Below are 17,806 nucleotides of genomic sequence, written 5' to 3'. Positions count from 1 at the left end.
CAGAATTGAACTGAGAGACATAGAGGCTGGGAGCTTCCTATAGCTGCGTTTAGTGACAGCGCACCTGAGACCTGTGGATTTGCCAACTGGAACTTGCTCTGCAACCTGCTTTGTCTGAGACTGGCTCCTTTAGCCTTAGCTTAGCTTCTGTGAGACGTGCCAGCATCTTCCTACAAACTGTGTTCATTTATTTAATCTAGCTCCATTTGGTGTCTGTTTCAAGCAGCCAAATGAAATCTCACCAGTGCATGAAGTCTATTTGCATCATGCACATACATTTCTTGTCACATTGTAAACATGTAATTTTAGACTTCTCTTACCTAATAATAAATTAAGAAGAAATATTTTTCTGGGAATTTTTTCTTAGATTAAAATGTTTGCATTAACTATAACAACATTTCAAGAATACCCACACTAAAAAGCTCATATTTAATGTTATAGGTCATTCAAATAATATTAGTGACAGAATATACCCTCAATCTAAATACGGAAGGTCTTCTGTCAAAATCTAGTGATGTTAAGTAGATTTAATGATTATACTTTAAATAACTATATTCTTGAGTGGTTTATTTCTACTGCTCAGTATTAATTTTTGATAATTCAATGTTCTAGCAAATGACAATAGTGGGAAAGATACTTGTTGAGAGATACTATATTCTAGAAATCAGCCCAGCATTTTAAATATTGTTGTGTATCTAACACAGAGCTTTTTAACAATTCCCTAAAAATGCTGATAATTCATAATTCTTTTAAAAATATATAATCTCTTTCCATTTTACAAATGAGAAGTCATAGCTTTTGTAACAACCCTTAGGTAATGTTAAAATAGCATTTTACAAATGAAGATTCAAGTTAGTGACATTATGTTATATTTACAGAGAAGAGGGGAGGAGAGGAGGAAGGGAGCAGTGTAGGGACTCATCGCAAAACCCATCTTCGATAAAATTGCACTTATATCCTTTGGTTCCTTGTGAAATTGTCATCTTCCTTGAATCTTGGAATAAGTCTTCCCAAATGTATACATTCAGTCTTATGATAATCATAAATTTGACCAGCAAGTATTTGTTGAATGAAAATTTACCTTTCTGGGAGGCTAATGGACAACAGATGTAGGCAACAATATGGCAACACTGAGGGAAAGCATGGGAACTAAAATCATTAAACCATAGGGAATAGAAGAAAAATGCTAGGTGTCAGTTTGAATGGAGTCAGCAGGTATAACTGAACAGCTGATAAGGTAAATAGGAAGCAAAAAGGTGACCTGCAATCTTATGTCTTTTCTTTAGGGTATGGCTGTGATTTCCTTTGCAATAAAATGTGTTTCCTACTCATTGATAAGGAATATCAATCCTACAGGTTTGCATAATACTGGGAAAGGTTACATGGGGTTTTAGGCCTGAGGAAATACAACAACAAAAATCCAGTATTACTCAAGTTTAAGTAGAGGCAGAGTGTTGGATTGTCTGATGATCATCTCTTTTTTTTTTTATTTCGTTTTGACATAAACTGGCATTGGATTAAAATCCTGATAATTGTAAAGCAAAATATAGTTCTTGACCCTATTTATTATGGTTTACACAATAATTCTTGAAGCTTGGAGGTAAAACATTCTCTTTTTTTTTTTTGTCCTTGTCTTTTAATATTCACATCTCCCCTACCGCCACCGCATACCAGCTGGGTAGCTAGAGAGGAAATAGTAAGGATCCTTGAAAGAGTAAAGCCAGGCTGTATAGTTATTCGTCCTGTTGGTTAGAGAATACATACAGAAGGGCTAAACCAGTGGGGACATTATGGCCAAGTTACCCAGTTGTGCAAAACTGTGATTATTGCTCATTAGAGCACAGTACATTGCCAAAGGCAGGGTTATGATTTTACTCCTTAAAAATTGCCATATTTGCATTGAGTTATAGATTTGGATTGAATTATAAAATCTTCACTTGATTGTGTGTCACTTAATGTTAGACTAGGAAGTACAGTCTTAAATCATTACTTCTCCAAGTATTTCCCAAGGAGCACAGGAGCCAGCAATGCTTCCTAGAAAGGAAGTGTCCTGAGTAGGTGAGCTTGTGTGACACTGCCCCTTAAGTCACTCTTGGAGATGCAGTGCTCACTAAAATGTCAATAGCTCTGAAAAGCAATGCATTATAGAAGTTTAATTTATCCATCAAGTTACATTATATCGATTTAACTCCCTAGGAACCAATGATTTATGAGATATTTTGTGAAAATAAGGCTTCAGTGATTATGAAACTTATATAATATTATGCTTTAGATTCTCGACCTCTTCTAGGTCACATCCACTTTAGAAGTGAAGAATGAATGTAAAAAAGTTGCATGGACATATGGACATTAAATTTTACGTAAAATTCAAAATTTGCATATTATTTAATTGTGATACTTGAAATCCACCAGTGGATGCTGTGTTGAGGAAAGCTGAACATTTTGGCTGACTTACATATTAAGTTTTCTCTTAGGCACTTTCACCATGAGGTGTATTTCTTGATGATAACAAGCTTTGCAGTTTTACTACTACCCTTTAGTCAGCATAGTATATGTCTTTTACATTTGTCATGTCCCTTCTGAGTAACCTGAATGAGGAAAGGGATAGATCTTATCAGAGAACTAACCCTAAGGAATCCAAGGTTGGTTCCCTCCAACTCCCTTAGGTTTTCTGCAGTAGAGTACATAGAATAAAATTTTTAAGTGCATTTATTTAGTGAATGAATTTCTGATAGATTAAGATTTCCTGATCACGTTTTATTAGTGTTGTTCAATGGTATAATATTGAGTTATTTCAAAAATCTGTAAAACATTGCTCAGTGATCCATTGTAGCCAAAAGTAAGAAATACAGACTGTTGTTTAGTTAGGGTGTGGTCTGTTTTAAATATATGTGTAAGGATAGAATACTTTTAGCTTTTTATTATTTTCCTTTCTCCTTGTAAGTTAGGATGATGTAAGAAAATAAATGCTGCTTTTGTTATTTAAATCAATGTCTATGAAGTTCTTCCTGAATCAAAAGGCTTTTTGGAAATTATCAAATTATCTCCAAGATACTGTATAGGAGACTATTTATACATTAGTAATACCATTTGAAGCTTTTTTGAAGCACTTCGTATTTAACCCAGATCCTTCCCACTGAGCTATATCCCCCCTCCTTTTTAATTTTTTATTTTGAGATAGGCTTTCCCTAAATTGCAGAGTTGCCCAGGCTGGGATTGAAGTTTTCATCCTCCTGTCTCAGCCGCCCAGAGTTCTGGGATTAAAGGTGTGCACCACAATACTTGGCTAAAGTTTGAAACTTTATTTCAAGCATTTCCCCTTTGGTTTCTTTTGCCCTAAGCACTTATTTCTCAAGGCTTTTAATTTTCAGTTTATTTTATTTTTTCATAATACTGTATTTGACAAACTAAGATAAGAAGTTTGTTACACTGTAAACCCCACAGACAACATCTTTTTAAATAATATTAATATCGTTTTAATTGTATTGCATCTTCCTCTTAAAAGCTTGACTTTTTCTTATATCATTGAAGATAAGAAAATGGAAATGAATAAATACCAGGTGACGTTAGGAGTAATTTATTTATCTAATCTTTAACAAGGTACAGTAAATGCCATTATTTCCAATTTATATCTATCTGTACAGCCCAAGATATTTCATAGAGTCTCACAGCTAGGGCATAGTAGAGCTAAAACTTGAGCTAAGATATTCTTACTGAAAAAATAGTATTTTTTATTTCTTAATAATTTCAAAATGGCTAGGGATGGTGGCATGTGCCTATAGTTCCAGCTACTTGGGAAGCTGAGGCAGGAGGATTCTTTGAGCCCAGAAATTTGAGGCCAGCCTGGGTAACTTAGGGAGATTATATCTATAACAACAACAACAATAATAATAATAATAATAACAATAATTTCAAAATATCTGATGGGGCAAGTATTTATGGTGAAGGGAAAAAATAAGTAAGAATTTATATGTAGAGAAACAAATTCCCAAGATAAAAAGTACAGTTTCTACAGCCATGCATGGCTAAGGACAGTGATGTATCCTGAGAAATGTGTCATAGGCGATTTGGTCACTGTGTAAGCATCATAGAGTGTACTTACACAAATCTAAAAGGAATAGATCACTCACTTTAAAATAACAGTGCTTTGGTAACTTAGTTGTTTACAATTATTATCAATTATGCACTGTACATAATTATATTGCTAGACTTTTTATGGCCGGCAGCTTATGCCCGGCAGCACAATAGGTTTGCTTACATCATCATCACTACAAATATATTAGCAACATATTATGATGTTTATGGTGTTATGATGGCTGCAGGGTAAGAATGTTTCACCTTCATTATAATTTATGAGACCACTGTCATATGCTCATGATCAAAGCATCATTACTATGTTCAGTGTTCACAGTAGGCAGAGTAAGGTCTCTTTTTACTTTAGTCCCTCTTACTTCCATGTTCCCTTGCTTATCATTCCTGTCCTAATATCTAGATTCTAGTTCTATGATATGCCTTACAGAAAAATGGTCTCATAGTTTTTAATGTATTTTACACACACACACACACACACACACACACACACAAAAATTTTAACACCTTTCAAAAGTAAATACATTTCCTAATCTCAAATGTGAAAGACCTTAAGTGGCTGGCCTAGTTTGGAATCTTGTCTCATACAGTTGCTGCTTCACACCTGCTGCTTCTCCATCTGCTACAATTTTAGATCAGCAAGACCATCTTGAAATATATAGAAAATGTCAAACATACTCCAAAAAAAGTGCTATCTTCTTTTAAGCTGGAGATGTCCTGAGATGACTGAGAATTTTCTTTTCCTATAGATCAGCACCTACTTTTTTTTTTTTTTCTGACCTAGAGCCTTTTATAAAGGATCAAGACAACTTGGTCATGGTTTAAAAAATAGATAGCATTTCAAAAATAAATGTCATTGTACTTGATGGTAAGCACTTGAAAGGTCATCTTCCTATACTCAGAAGATGTTAATCATGCATATGAACAATATAACAAGTTTTATTCATTATTTTATTTAGTGCATGTGCAAATGGATTCCTACCTCAATCTTAATATATCCAGTACAAGTGACTTGATTTACTCATTTGAATATTTACTCTGAGCAAGATTCTACTTGGAATTATACAACTAGGACCAGAAAAACATGTTTAGAAAGAAACTTGATGAAACTATCTTTGTTTAAGGATAGCTCTTAACTTACTATTAAGTTTTGTTAATTTTTTTGTCTTAACATTTTGGGGCATGGAACATTGTGTTATTTTGTTGCACATTTATATGTAACTTCTATTGTACTTTTCTTTAATTACCTGAAGTTGTATATTTTTCCACAGTAATAAGGAAAGTATGAGAGCAAAATTGCACAGTGGTTGAAAAGAATAAGTAGTATTGAATCCTGAATCTGTTGCTTAGGAGAATTGCCAATATTTGGGACAGCCTATCCTTCCAGTGTATGTTGAGTTTTAGTGTAAAGATTTTGCATTCCCTCAAGAGACCTACTGGGATGTTTTCATGAGATAGGATAATAATTTTTGGTAACAAAGTATTAATGGTTAAAGGTTCATTTTAATTCTATTCAAAATGGCAAGACTGCAATCTTGGGCATTTGCTTATTTACAAAATGAAGGCATTGGAAGTTATAAAGTTACATGTTCCTCTAGTCTTAGCAAAGCTGCATCTTCATAGTTACACTACGTTAGGACTTCTTGTCACTGGGAAGGGCTAGATCTGGACAACGAATAGGATCAGTTTTCTGGGAGAGCTGTTGGCTCAGCTGCAATTGTTTGCTAAACTCTGATGCTGTGAACTTCTCAGACTGACTTTTCTTCCTACACATATATTAGATCCTAAATCTTGAACTAGTCATATTTCTAATTTGGGGGATACTTTCAAGGATCTAGACTCTTTTGAGTTTTTCTAACTTTTCTATCATTTAGGCCATCTCAATTTCACTCACAACTCCTGACTGAGCCTAACAGGGTAAACAGACCCACCAAAAAAGAATCTAACTTGGTAGTTAAGATTCTATATAGAAATGTGAGCTTTTCCAAAAGTGTGCTTTGGGACTGTTCAGAATACATGAAGGCAAACAGTTTGGTTCCGGAATTTATATGTTAGGAACTTTGATTTTCCCCAAAAGAATAAAAAATGAGAGCGAACTAAAGAATATATTGTATCTTAGAGAATGTGAGCCAAAGTACATGGACAAAGAGAATTTTTCATATTTCTGCTTCACCTTGGCCTCAGACACATATGAAAACATTTTGTTCTGAACAAAATTCTCAGCAGCAACACCAATCATTCTTAAATATTTTAATTTCACAAGCTATCAGACACATATGAAAACATTTTGTTCTGAACAAAATTCTCAGCAGCAACACCAATCATTCTTAAAATATTTTAATTTCACAAACTATCAAGACCATAACAAAGGATTTGCTCATTAGCTTGCCAAATGCTTTTGAGTCAAGACTGACATTTTTGGCTGCCTGAGTTGATATGATAATAAGGCAGTTTTAAGAAGTGCAGTTGATCACTTCAGAGCCCTCATCTTTTCTGACTGTGGTCTTGAGAATCCATCAAAGGCTCAAGAATCCCATGGCTGAACCTTGGCTTGGGGTAATGGTGGTGCTGCTCTCTGCTGTCACACTTCCCTGGTGCTGTCTGGTGAATGGCACTTGCTCCCACATCTGTAACATTATGTGATCTGAGTAATTCTGCCTACTTCTGGCTGCATCTTAATGCACTGTCAGTCATTGGATGTCTTTCTCCCTGTGACCTATATCTCAATGGCTTCCTAGAATCTCCTTCTTTTCATAGAGAAGTAAATTTCAAAAAGTTTTCTTCCTAACACATCTTAGACTACAATTACCTAATTCTTCTTCCCCTGAATGTTGTGAGACATCTGCACAATCTATACAGATCACTCCACTGGGTCCTTTCCTTAACAAAAACTACTATCATGCTTTCAGTTCTGTCAGTTCCACTTAGGACTTTGGCTGACTGTCTTTAGAGATTTGGAAGAAATGACAAATGAAAATCCCTTGTCTCTACCTATTTGGCTTTAATTTGAGCCTTAAGAACAGGAGAGTGCAGTTAGTTCAGACCCTCTGTTGTTAGTATGGCTGGAACTTCCACTATTTCTTCCTCAGAAAAGATCTTGATTATAAGTACTTCTTTGACTATAGGGAGTAACAATTTGGATGGGCTTCTCTGTGCTATGTTTTAAAAGACGTTTAGTAGCAAGTTTCTATTGGATAATAAAGTAGAAAAAAATTAAAAGGCTATTCTGTTCCTCTGTAAATTAATGATAATAATAATGACCATAAATAACAACAACAAAATGTCTTCTTCCTCCTGGCACTGAAAACTATGTACGCTGTTTTTCTTACAAATATTTAGCTACTAGCAAATTTATATACAAATGTATAATCTAATTATTCTATATGTATTCTGTAGTCTTATTTCTCTACTATCAATGATTTCTCACTTTAAAAATCAACATTATTTCATAGCCCACTGTAATGGTTTTTGTTTGGTGACCTGTTTATTTTATTGTGAGCCAGGTTGTTATTTGGAATTGAGGTGGTTATGTATAAACAATGTATTCAAAAGCCAGAATACTATAGATTACAGATCAGATTTAAACATATTTGAATTTAAAACATGCCATAATTAAAGATGTAAGATGACAGATCAGTCTGTGTTAAGGTGGTGATGGGTGTGAGGCGGGGAGGAAGATGGAGAGGTTTGCCAGCTGAGAGACTGCTAGAGGAATCTGAGTCAACTACAAACTGTCAATAGGAGGAATCATCTATAAAAAGGGATGGATTATGTGGAAATCATTGCTATTTCAGAAGTAATTATTTGAGCAAACGGTTTCTAGCACATCCAGAAATTGTTGGCATGAAAATGATGACTAAAAGCTATGTCTAATGGACTGGAACTGTGTCTGGTAGTAAGAGACTGGCAGAGTGTAACATTTGAATGTCTAGTTTCCCCACGGGCAGTGACAAAACAGCCCTCATAATATTGATTTACAGAACTGTTCTTTGATGTAACTTTAAATTGTGCTAGACTGTTTTGCAGAATGGGACTAAGTATCTACCAATACTTGTCTCTAAACATTTCTACAATAATTAGAACTCAGGATGAGTCGTTAACAATATATAGTATTTATATTTCATAGATTGTGTGTCTTTCATATTTAAAAAATTATGGGAAAGAGACTTACCTGTGCAGTTTCCATTTTGTATCATCACTCTCAGGCAATGGCCTATCTAAAAGCGTGGTATGTGCCCTTATGCTCGCCCAAGCCTGGTGCCAGGGAAGTTTGCCAAGATGTGCCAGCTTTCTCATCATTCAACATGCTCCCCCATCTTAAATAGCAGGAGTCAGTGCTGCTGAATTACAAATTTTTAGCAGCCTATCAAGATTTGCCTTAACTATTTCCATAGAGATTTGTAAAGGACTTTGCAATTAAGTACTATGTGCTAGAGATTCATCTGTCTGTGTAGACTTTGGTAATTTTTTAAACAAAAGATTAACCTTTGTTAGGAAACACTGAATAATAATTTTCTGCTATGCTTAGTTCCCAAGACTGTGAACAAAAGATCCAGGGGGTAAAGGACAAGTTCACCTTGTCCTGCCAGTTGATTTATAACTGCTGCAATGCATGGTCTGACAGAGTGCCACCATGGCCAGCACCTCACCAGCTCACCCACTCTTGTTGGGTCTGATTCCTAGGCACCACCAGAGGCACAAAGAAAACAAATACTGCTTTGCCTGGGAACATGATTCTTGGTATCTCTGTTGTTTCTAGGGTAATGTAGAAGATTTCATGTAAACATCGCCTCCTTTTGGGTTAAAAATGAACTTTAACCAAATGTGAGGCATACTGAGGAAGACGATGAGAAATAAATTAGACTTGGGAAAGTGATGGAAATCTAAGTGGCTGCTTTTGTTTCCCCCTTGTAGTTGATCATAATGTTTCAGACCTGTGAGTTTTACTTGTATATCTTTTCCTTTTCTTCCATAGTGAATCATAAACAGAGAATATCTGTGTGCATGTGTGTGTACAAAATACATCTCACTTGAATGTGAAGATATGTGACTCAATCAGTATAACTAAGTCTAAGGAGAGATGTGTTTTATAAATAGTGTTTACGGAGCTAGTGCATTTATTCTCTTTGTAAGTTATTAATGTTTTTGACATTCTGCTAACTACCCAAATATAGAAATATTGGTTATTAAATTATTAAAATACTTCTATAGCTATTAGGGAATAGCCTCCACCTTAAGTCTCCAAAGTGTTTTGACCATCATTCCAATCTTGACTACTATTTTATATTAAGAGAAGATATAAATAAATGTATCTGACCAGTTTAAAGTTTTATTTTTTACCTTTAAAAATATAGCATGCTCTACTACTATTAGTACCACAACTAATATCATCGATTCCTTATTTACTGTCATTCACCGTCCTAAGCTTTCTAAGTATGTTAATTAATTTATTTTACCTAATAATGCTATGAAACACTATTACTATAATATACATTTTTACAGAGAAGGAAACTGAGAGACCTAGAGATTAGCTAATTTGCCCAGAATAGAACAGGTAGTGACAAAACTGGGACTCAATCCTGCATAGCTTAGTTTTAAAGTCCAAGTTCTCCACTACTTCTGTCAGTCTCATTAAGCAAACACCATTGACCATTCTAACTAGAGTCTTGTGTCCTTCTTAAGATAAATACATGGCCTTGCTATTATATTTGCTTAGATTTAACTTTCCTGGAGACCAGCTTAGCTTTGATATTTACAGGCATGAGTTAGCCTTTATCTCACTGCAAGATATAAAGCAACCTGGTATTTGATTTACCTGCAAAATGCAGTTAGGAAGCCCTAGAGGAACCTAATTAAAATGCAGCACATTTCCAGGGTACCTTATCTTGCTGTGTTGCCATAGAGACCATGGGAACTTCTGGTCACTGACCTTTGAGGGAATCTGAGGATACATTTTCCTAAGGCTCAACCCAGTATATTAATTTGTAGGTGCAAGCTTAACATTTGGAAAACCACTATGTAGTCTTAGCTGAGTTTAGAACTAAATTATATTAGCAAAACTTACCAGAGACTCTAGAGCTTTTTGAAGGAATATGTTTAACCACTTCAGCATAGGATTTAAAATAATTAAAAATCATGTGTTAGTAGCAGATAAGTAGTAAAAGAAATATTAATCATATAAGAAATATTAGAAGTAAAATCATACTTAGAAATAGTTTTAATGTAATAGCTATTGTAGCAGCTATTTGAATTCTTCTATCCCAAGTTAACTCAAAGGATAAACCTTAGTATTATATATTAAAAATACACCCAGAAAATCAGATCTTATGTTAAAATACTAAGGTGCTAACAAAGCCCTCCCTGAATGGTTCGGCTAAAGCCCCTGTGGAGTCATACAAGACTGAAGAGCTCAGGTATTGGGGAATGTACATCTGCAAAATAAAGTTAGGATCATACAATCCTCAGGCTACTGATAAGGTGAAAGCATTAGGAGAGAATGTGAGACAATCCACCTGAAATGGCTTGTGTGGCTTATAGAATATTTTGTATAAGTGCTTGGTATGAATTAAACTATTAAGATAGAATAACATACTGTTCACAAGTAACTTCCAGAACATGTTTAGAAAAGAGGCACCTGAGAGTAGAATTTTAACCAATATAAACACTAAAGTTCAAGCTCACAACTTTCCTAACCTTAAGCTGCTCTCAGTCACTGGTGTCAGTCTAATTTTGTTTGTTCTTCATCACTTAATACCAATTCATATTATTTTTTAAAAATACTGTGCTTTAGGAAGATTTAAAATATAATCTAATCACCATTTTCTCAGGTGCCTTGATATATACTGAAGTATTCAATAATGAATACTTCACTTGCCTAAACACAACTTAAATAAAACAAAAGACTTACCTCTTCTTTCCAGTTTAAGACAACACACGTGGCTGAGCACTCTAGTATTCTCTTTTCAATTAGGTACAAGAGAAACTTTCTATGGTGGCCATCTTTATAGTTTCTCATTCCTTCTTTGTCAATGCCTAATATATACCAAATCACTCACAATTACATATAAACTACTAGCACATCTAGAATATTATTTCTTAAAATTATACTTTCTATGAATGACTTGTAAAAGTCATTTGTCTTCTGAACAATTAAGAATCTTAGGGCCAGGGATTTAGCTCAGTGACACCGCACCTGCCTTGTAAGTGCAAGGTTCTGAGTTGGATCCCCAGTACCAAAAACAAAAACAAAAACCTTAAATGGAATACATTTTCAATTAACTTATATACAGTTTTTCACTGCCAAGTTTACTGTCAGCATTCCTGGGAACTTAACAGGTTTTTCCTCAAGTGAAAAACTTTTCTAATGAAGATTAATATATTAGCAAAATTTAAAGAAACTCATGAGATTTTTCATAAATCTAGAGAATTAACATTTCTTAAACTCTGGTATTTCCCAGAGTGTTTTGTTTTGTTTTGTTTTGTTGTTTTTCTCTCTCTCTTTTTTTTCTGTTGTTTTGTTTTGCTTTGCTTTTTGTACCAGGGATTGAACCCAGTGCATGACTCTTGTTAAACATGCACCCAAGAGAGGTTTAAAGAGGGAAGAGAGTATTTTGGATTATTTAAAGAAAAGGGAGGGGGTATGCTGAGTTCACCAGGTTCTCTTGGAGCCTTTAATGTGCTAATATCTTATGAATACCTTATGAATTTCTAAAGGAGATGTGGTCCAAATAATTTCTCACCTTTTGTTGCATGGGACCATCATTTCAATACAGCCTCTTAAAAAAACATTGTAGATTAGAACATACTTTGAGTAATGCTGCTTCAGGAAAATCCAAGCATAATGTTGAGGTTCCAAATTCACTAACATCTCTCAAATTCCTTCTTCTTCAAATGGCTGTTAAGAACTTTAAATTAAGTTTGTTGTGTCAGTTTTCATTTAGTATTGTTTAAAAGTATAATTTTATTATTAAACTGAGATGGGACAAACATACTTTTGTAATGAGATAACATTTTATTTTAATTTTCACAATTTATATACAAACACAAGTTAATAAAACACATCACAAAACAGTAAAATTTCATAGTTAATATTTATAGGTGCATAGATTCATGCGCACATATTTTTATATATTATGTATTTTAACAAATTTCACAATATATCATTATTCTTAGACAGAATCATTAAAGACACCTAAAATTGTATAATATATGAGAGTAAATCACAACTTCTCAACAACAACAACAACAAAATAGTGGAGATTTAAAAACAAGTGGTAGTCACTTAGGTGTATTTAATTTGTTTTAACAATTTAGAGTTGAAGCCACAATATCCACAGCACACGAAGACCTTGCTACCATAAATTCACTTCAGTGAGAGGGAAGCACCGAAATGCTGAGTGGGGCAGGTACAGATAACTTCAATCACTGCTGACGGAAGACTTCAAAATGCACTATAAAAACTCTGAGGAAACATCATGACTGCGCATATCGGAACCGAGCACTTGCACAGGATGGAACGTCTGTCAGCAGATCTCAAGATGCTGGGAGCAAAGGTGTTTCTTAGGCTTCAGGTTCGTAGTCTTGATAGCCTTCCTAACATTAGGGAAGTCAAACAGGCAGCACTCACTGTTAGCAGCAGTGTTCACTAATCAAGAATTCAGGGCAAATGATATGGGACATGGCTCGACATTGTGAGTTAAGTTTATTTTCGTAACGGTTTTGGAATGATTCTGCTATAAGCAAATATCATTTTAATTTTGTAGTTTGTCTTACCTATCACATACAAAAGTAATTTATGTTAGTTGCCAAAGTTAGGGTATCTGGCTTCTACTTCCAGATGTACTGTTTAGCAATTACATGATGTAGTCCTATAAAACAAAATACTTGTGCCTCTCTGGCTTTCAGTGCACTCAAACCTAAATTGGAGACATAAGTTAAGTAGCTTATGAAGCTTCTTTCATGGTAAGATACTCTAATCCTTAGAAGCAAATTAAGACATTTAAAGACAAGATTCTGTCCTTTCACTTTCCCAATTGGAAATTTCATCTTCACCTATGACTTCAATAATTACTTTTATTCTCTTTCACAGCCCAAGTCCTCAATACAATATTTAGTAACATTCATAATAAGAATACAAATGGCCTTAGGCAAAGGGGTCAGGTAAGACCTCCTTAAGAACAACTCTAATAATACCAAGATTCTGCATAAAACCAAACATACCTTCTTCAAAACCTCCAGTTGGCTTCTTAAAACCAAAGTTGTCCTTTTGCTCTACAATCTGTCATTGACCTTAATCATCTCTGTAGCCTTAATCTATCATTACTGTTTCATAAACTTGAACCATAATTACTTACTATTCCTCAGACCAATCCATATGCACAGACACCTGTGCCTTTGCCTCTGGTCTTTCCATCTATTCAGATGCTCACCACTCTTTTGACTTACCATATTGTCTCACCTCTCCCTCCCGAATCAACATTGCCTCTTAGAGAAAATTTCTCCTGATTGACTCACACAAATCCTAATCGAAGGGAAATCTGACCATGACAAGATTTTGACACTGCTTTTATAGAGATCCAACTTCAACTCCTAAACTTTATTTTTGGAGTTTTGTGTGTAAGAATTTACCTCTGAAGGCATTTCATAGGCCTCATTGTCAGGATCCACAGGCATATCTTCCAGAATTCCTTCCTGAGGGGATCCTTCTTCACTCTAGTATGTAAAGTGGGAAGCACAAAAATAATGTGATGAAGCACCATTTTTCACATTTCAAACATTTTTTGAGAAAATTCTGATCTATGTATGGGATGTTGGCAGAAATGCTACAAAAATGACACTCCTTAATATTATGGTTGACATTCCAGCTAGACAATGGCTTTGAGGAAACATTGTGACAACATAGGTTACTTACCCTAAAAATGCACCAAGTTTTTGTCCAGGTAACTCACTATCTGGGTATAGTCTGAGGCTATACCCAAAGATATGTTTTATAAGATCAATGTTAATACCAAAAGCTTGTTAATTCAATAATAGATAGGTGATAAAAAATTTAAAAATTATTCAAATATGCAACAGATTATTATGAAGACATGTATTATTATGATCCAAGAATTATGTAATAAAAGGAGAAACTATGGCACAATTTTTAGCAGGATATAAAGTGTTGTATATGTTGTGGATACAATTCATATAGAATTCAAATGCAAAAGTAGAAAGATTGAAAGAAAATAACAAAATAGTGAAAATATTTTGTTGGTGATTTATATGTAGTCTTTTTATTCCTGAAGTTTTAACTTTATAATTATTCATAATGTAAAAATATATGTTTTATAATTTATTTTTAAATGTTGGCCCAAATGAAATTCCTTTCTGAAATTTGAAGATTTAAACTATATGAGATATGATAAAAATATACAGTGAATGCTTAAATTTAAAAAGTTTATTACACTAAAAGACACACTGCCATTAATTCCCTTCAAAAGACTTCCCCTTGTGTTGAACACACTTATTCCATCCTTCTTGTCACTTTCTGAAGCAGCTCCTAAAGTTGTCTTTCAGTAGTGTCTTAACCAGTTGTGATTTTAAAAAATGCAGTGAATGTTGTTGCTGAGTGCCATCTAAAGGTGGGGCAAGCTCATAAAAACATTAAGATATGTCCTCATCTGTCTTATTCACTGATCTCATACCATATGGCTTCACCAAAGTCAAAAAGACTACAAAAGGGAAACATTTTCAATGGATTCAGCACATCAAGGCAGGCATGACAGTACAACTAAAGACACTCAAGAAAAAGAACTTCCAGAACTCCTTGTATTTGAAGGAATAAAATCAAATAACATGGCCAAACACTTTTAGAAACAGGATATTACAACATTCAACCTGAAATGGCCATTATTCTTCATTAAATAGCTTTTGTTGCTTTGCATTTATTCCAAAAAAGTAGTTATTTAAAACATGAAGTTCACTGAAAATTCAAAGAGCAGAGATGCAGAAAGAGCCCAAAGAGTTTACTCAAAGAAATCACATGGTCCCTTGGCTTCTGTTTACATAGTGTTGTTTGATGTAAATAATCTCCCCTGCTTTCATGATGGAAGTGACTGACAGGTAGACAAAGAGAAAAGAAAATGGCTGACAGTGAGAAAAGACCAAATAAAAGATCAGGCTTATGGGAGCTGGGTCAGGAAGCTAATAAATCATCCTACCATGTGTTATCTCCTTTTTATATATTGGAAAAGTCCAAGTTATTTTTAAATAAAAGAAATACCATTCCCAAGCATCTTTCTTCTTTCTAAATGTGGAGTAGAGGTTTTGTTTTCATACTAATTTGTGTCTTAGTACAAAAATGCTAGGTTCTGGTGTGTGGTGGTTAGGAACAAGATTTGAGTTCAAATTATAAGTTCTCTAGATGACAGATCTTTTGTAATGTTGGTCAAATCTCTTGTGCATTTTATAAGCATTAATTACAATTAGACTTAGTGATAAAATGGGCCACCAAGATCTGTATAAGTGGAAGAAGGAAAAGCCATCATCAACTTCTCGTGGCTATTTAGATAAGTATTAGTAGGGTTAAGTACAAAGGAGAGAAGGCAAATGCTTGGTTCCATGCATTTTTAACTGACAATTCAGGATTTGACTGTGTCATGTCATCTGTTAGAAGACTCTAAAACAGGATGGATTAGCCGGTATGGTAAGTCTGGCCTGTCTGTTGTTGACTGTCACAGATGAGTTGGGCCTGTCTAAGGGGACTGGTGAATGTTCAGGATGTGAATCTTCATGTATGCTTGGGAATGTGAGTACTTGCTCTTTAAGTTCAGCCAGGCAACACTGGATGTGACTTGGGGATGTTTGGCTACAAGGATCATACACTGGGCTCAACTGAAATCCTTCTAGTTTATCTTAATCCTTCACTTAAGTTTTAAGTACATAATGATTGCTTATTTTAAAAACAACAATACATGAATTTCTGAGCACTCTTTTCTGTAATCCTTTTAAAATGGGATTCCAAAGACCTATAGGTTATAACATTAAATATATATCACTAATTTTGAACTAAATATAAAGAATAAAATTTGTGCTTTCTTATGTGTTTTCAGTTAAGTATCCACTATATTCTCCATTTTTGTGGTAAATTATCTTAAAGTTTAAAGTTTAAAGTTTCTAAAATTCACTTAAAGGTAAGGGGCTTAAGTCAAAGGAAATATAAATATAGTAAGAGAATAAGTGATAAGAAAATGTTATGTTTGTCTTATAAGACAAATTACATTAAAATTACATTAAAAGCATAAAGACAAATAAGTAGAAAAATAAAATAAGAAGGGTAAATAATTGAATATGATTCTATAATGTTCAATAGCTATCAAGATCACAAGACCCAGCCTACACTTTCAGAAGCCTTTAGTCACTTTAAAATTAGTATGTGTAGGGAATAGGTTGGTTCCAGGGCCCTCCTTGGATGCCAAAATCTGTAGATGCACAGTCAAATCCCTTATATAAAATGGGGTGGCATTTGCATGCCATCTATGCACACCCCCGTAGGCTTTAAATCCTCTCTAGATTACATAAAATATCTAGTGATAATGCTACATAAATGGCATTGTTATGGACTTATGTAATATAGTTTTGTTAGGAAATGTGCCCTAAGGTCCCTTGTGTTAAAGGTTTGATCCTTAGCCTGTTGTTGAGATGGTAGAACTTTTAAGAGGTAAAGCCTCGTGTCCCTGGTCCCTTTCTGTCTCTTTTACTTTCTTGCCACCATGAGACAAGCAGATTCCTTTGCTGCAAGCTTCTGCTATAAAATACTGTCTTTCCAATAACCCCAATCAACCATGGATTGAAACCTCTAAATTATGAGTCACAAATGAACTTTTTTCCTTCTAAATGGATTATCTCAGGTATAGTGTCATAATGATAGGAAACTGATTGACACAAATGACAGAAAGTCTGTACATATTTCATAAAAATGCAACTGTTCTCAATATTTTCCATTCATAGTTGGTTGAATCCATGGGTGCAGAACACATGGATATGGAGGACCAACTGTATATGCTGCTTTCACAAGTCTGGCCAGTGAATTCTTTAATGTCATATTTCTAGAGAATGGAATTATCATGGTAAAATAAAAATACATCAATATTTTACTAATAAATTATAATAAACAACTATAAATGTCTAAAATAGTTATATTACCTACATGAAGTGAAAATAGCTCACCGAAATCCTATAAAGCATCTTCCTGAGGAAATTTTCCCAGTCACACGAGCACAAGTGACTACACTCTTTTTTCATCACTACCCTGAGCTTCTTTTCCAAAAGTTTTGGCATTCAAAATGCTTCCTTTAATTGAACCATGTATAGATTTCAGTAACTGAGAAATAGTATATTCTATTCTGACTCTGACTACTCCTGTTCCTTACAATCTAGTCAGGGTCTAGTGGAATAACATATAAGATAACAGGAAATCATCTTATAATTTGATTACTAAAAGCCCATCAGTGAGGAAATAGTCATGGTCCTCTGCCCATCAGATTATCCACAAACATATGCTCTATGAGGCCACTACATTTTTATACGATAAATATTTTTTAAAAGGAGTAAAATCTACTGAAACCAGTATTTATTAAAGCACAGATGAGAATGTCTTGGTAACACATTCTGATGAGTCACCAGACTAGTGTAAAAAGACCAGTCTGAAGACAAGGACAAAGGAACGTGTGACGGT

At 34.4% G+C, this 17,806-nt stretch overlaps 1 protein-coding gene across 3 annotated transcripts in view; it reads right to left on the bottom strand.

Moving 5' to 3' along the window:
• Positions 1-12,077: 12,077 nt before the first annotated feature.
• The window catches only part of Snca (synuclein alpha), a 125,244-nt gene continuing 119,515 nt past the window's right edge, over positions 12,078-17,806 (bottom strand). For 2 of the 3 annotated variants that reach the window (XM_004848077.4, XM_087215771.1), the window contains exons 6-7: positions 13,717-13,800; positions 12,078-12,681 (exon numbers count right to left, since the gene is read on the bottom strand). In XM_004848077.4, the coding sequence (XP_004848134.1) occupies positions 12,649-12,681; positions 13,717-13,800 (117 nt within the window). In that variant the 3' untranslated portion in view covers positions 12,078-12,648. The remainder of the gene's footprint in view (positions 12,682-13,716; positions 13,801-17,806) is intronic. The other variant, NM_001310293.1, reaches the window with a different exon arrangement.

Source organism: Heterocephalus glaber, unplaced genomic scaffold (genome assembly GCF_053883595.1).
Source record: "Heterocephalus glaber isolate CG9 unplaced genomic scaffold, H.glaber_assembly_v1.0 deba00001454, whole genome shotgun sequence".
Classification (NCBI taxonomy): Eukaryota; Metazoa; Chordata; class Mammalia; order Rodentia; family Bathyergidae; genus Heterocephalus; species Heterocephalus glaber.
Note: the sequence above shows the minus strand (reverse complement) of the source record. Positions and strands in the feature narration are given on the sequence as shown.